This window comes from Nerophis ophidion, linkage group LG06 (genome assembly GCF_033978795.1).
Source record: "Nerophis ophidion isolate RoL-2023_Sa linkage group LG06, RoL_Noph_v1.0, whole genome shotgun sequence".
Taxonomy (NCBI): domain Eukaryota; kingdom Metazoa; phylum Chordata; class Actinopteri; order Syngnathiformes; family Syngnathidae; genus Nerophis; species Nerophis ophidion.
In genome coordinates this window covers 991,808-993,783 of record NC_084616.1, presented here as the reverse complement: position 1 = coordinate 993,783, position 1,976 = coordinate 991,808, and the positions used below count along the sequence as shown (strand labels likewise).

The following is a 1,976-nucleotide window of genomic DNA, read 5'->3' as shown; positions in this document are numbered from 1 at the left end:
CTTATGTGGGCCCTACCCAGGATGTCGTTGTGGTTTGTGCAGCCCTTTGAGGCACTTTTGATTTAGGGCTATATAAATAAATATTGATTTATTGATATATATGTGTATATATGTATGTAAATGTATATATATGTATGTGTGTGTATATATATATATTGTGTGTGTGTACATATATATATATATATGTATGTGTATAAATATATATATATTGTGTGTGTACATATATATGTATATATATATGTGTGTGTGTATATATATATCTATATATATACATACATACATACACACATACTGTATATATATATAAGTGTGTGTGTGTATATATGTATGTGTGTGTATATATGTATATATATATATATATATATATATATATATATATATATATATATATACTCTCATGTCTTGTTTGGCTATGTTCTGTTGACCTCTGGACTCTTTAAGTTCCTGTTTTTTTTTCACTCCCTTGTTTTGTTGCCGTGGTTGCAAACTACATTCACCTGTCTCTGATTAGTGTGCGGTTGCTCTCCTGCTACCTGAGCACTAATCAGAGGCATTATTTAAGCCTGCCATTGCCAGTCAATCGGGCTGGCGTCATTGTGTACTTTTCATACTCTCTCCATGCCAAAGTCCATGCTGCTCCTCTCAAGCCATACTCAGTGTTGTTCCATTTATGTTCATAGTCTCTTTATGTGTTAGTTTTGTTCCTTAACACGGGGTGGGAGTTTTCCTTGCCCTTATGTGGGCCTACCGAGGATGTGGTGGTGGTTTGTGCAGCCCTTTGAGACACTAGTGATTTAGGGCTATAGAAGTAAACATTGATGGCACTACTGGCATCTAGCTGCATGTGTGTGTATGTTTAGGAGGACAAAGAAGCAGCAGGACAAAGTTTCCTTCTGTTGAGTTGATGATTTTATTGAAGAAGAAGAAGAAGCAGCAGCGACGTTCATCTTCCTCCTTCACTCAGGCGCTCCTCGTAAGCGGAGAAAGGCTTTTCGACGGAGCGTGCCGCCACCTTGAAATGGCGACGCAGGAATCCACCGTAGCGTTTGTCCCACTTGATGTTGTTGACTTTGGGGCGGATCCTCCTCATGAAGCCGCCGTAGCGCTTCTGCAGCTCCCCGGGCCACCGCTGTGCCTCTGTGCCGCCACTCCTCCTGGACTTGGGGCCCAACTTGCGGAAAAAGCCACCATAGCGCTTGACCAGCTCGTAGCCACGCAACCCTGCCTCCTCCTCGCCTCCTTCTCCCGCTTCCTCCTCGCCTCCTTCCCCCGCCTCCTCCTCGCCTCCTTCCCCCGCCTCCTCCTCGCCTCCTTCCCCCGCCTCCTCCTCGCCTCCTTCCCCCGCCTCCTCCTCGCCTCCTTCCGCCAGCATGTTGGCCAAGTGGGCGTGGTCCCACCGAGAGGAAAGCAGGAGAGTTTTCTCCAGCTTCTTCATCAACTCTACAGCCACATCTTTTGATGCCTTTTCTTCTTCTTCTTCTTCTTCGTCTGCCTCCACGTGCTTGGTGTCCTCCCAGCCCGCAGAGTCGTCACACACACCTGGCTGGTCCCGACACAACACGCCACACCACTGCAACACAGCAGCCATCTTGTCACACTAATGAACACATGCACATTCTTATTCATCCCCATTCTTCATCCATTCATCATTTTCAAAAATACATTTTAAAGTCTTTTTCTATTTTATTAATATATATATATATATACATATATATATGTCTTGATTGGATTATCCAGAGAATAGTGCTCGATACCGTGGTAGAGCGCAATGTGTAGGTGTGGGAAAAATCACAAGACTACTTCATCTCTACAGAAGTGTTTCATGAGGGGTTCCCTCAATCATCAGGAGATTTTAATGGAAGCATTCACATACAATGGTTTATATAGGGCACAGAGTGGGTGGGTACAAGCAGGCGTAGGGTGTGGTGATTGGCTCATGTGTTACCTAGGAGGTGTTTCCGTCTGTGGCGACATGT

The 1,976-nt window shown here is 44.5% G+C and overlaps 1 protein-coding gene across 1 annotated transcript in view; it reads right to left on the bottom strand.

Moving 5' to 3' along the window:
* Positions 1 to 897: 897 nt before the first annotated feature.
* LOC133553967 (proenkephalin-B-like) overlaps positions 898 to 1,976 on the bottom strand; it is a 34,585-nt gene continuing 33,506 nt past the window's right edge. Inside the window, exon 4 of the mRNA XM_061902289.1 lies at positions 898 to 1,570. Within this exon, the coding sequence (XP_061758273.1) occupies positions 944 to 1,570 (627 nt within the window). The 3' untranslated portion in view covers positions 898 to 943. The remainder of the gene's footprint in view (positions 1,571 to 1,976) is intronic.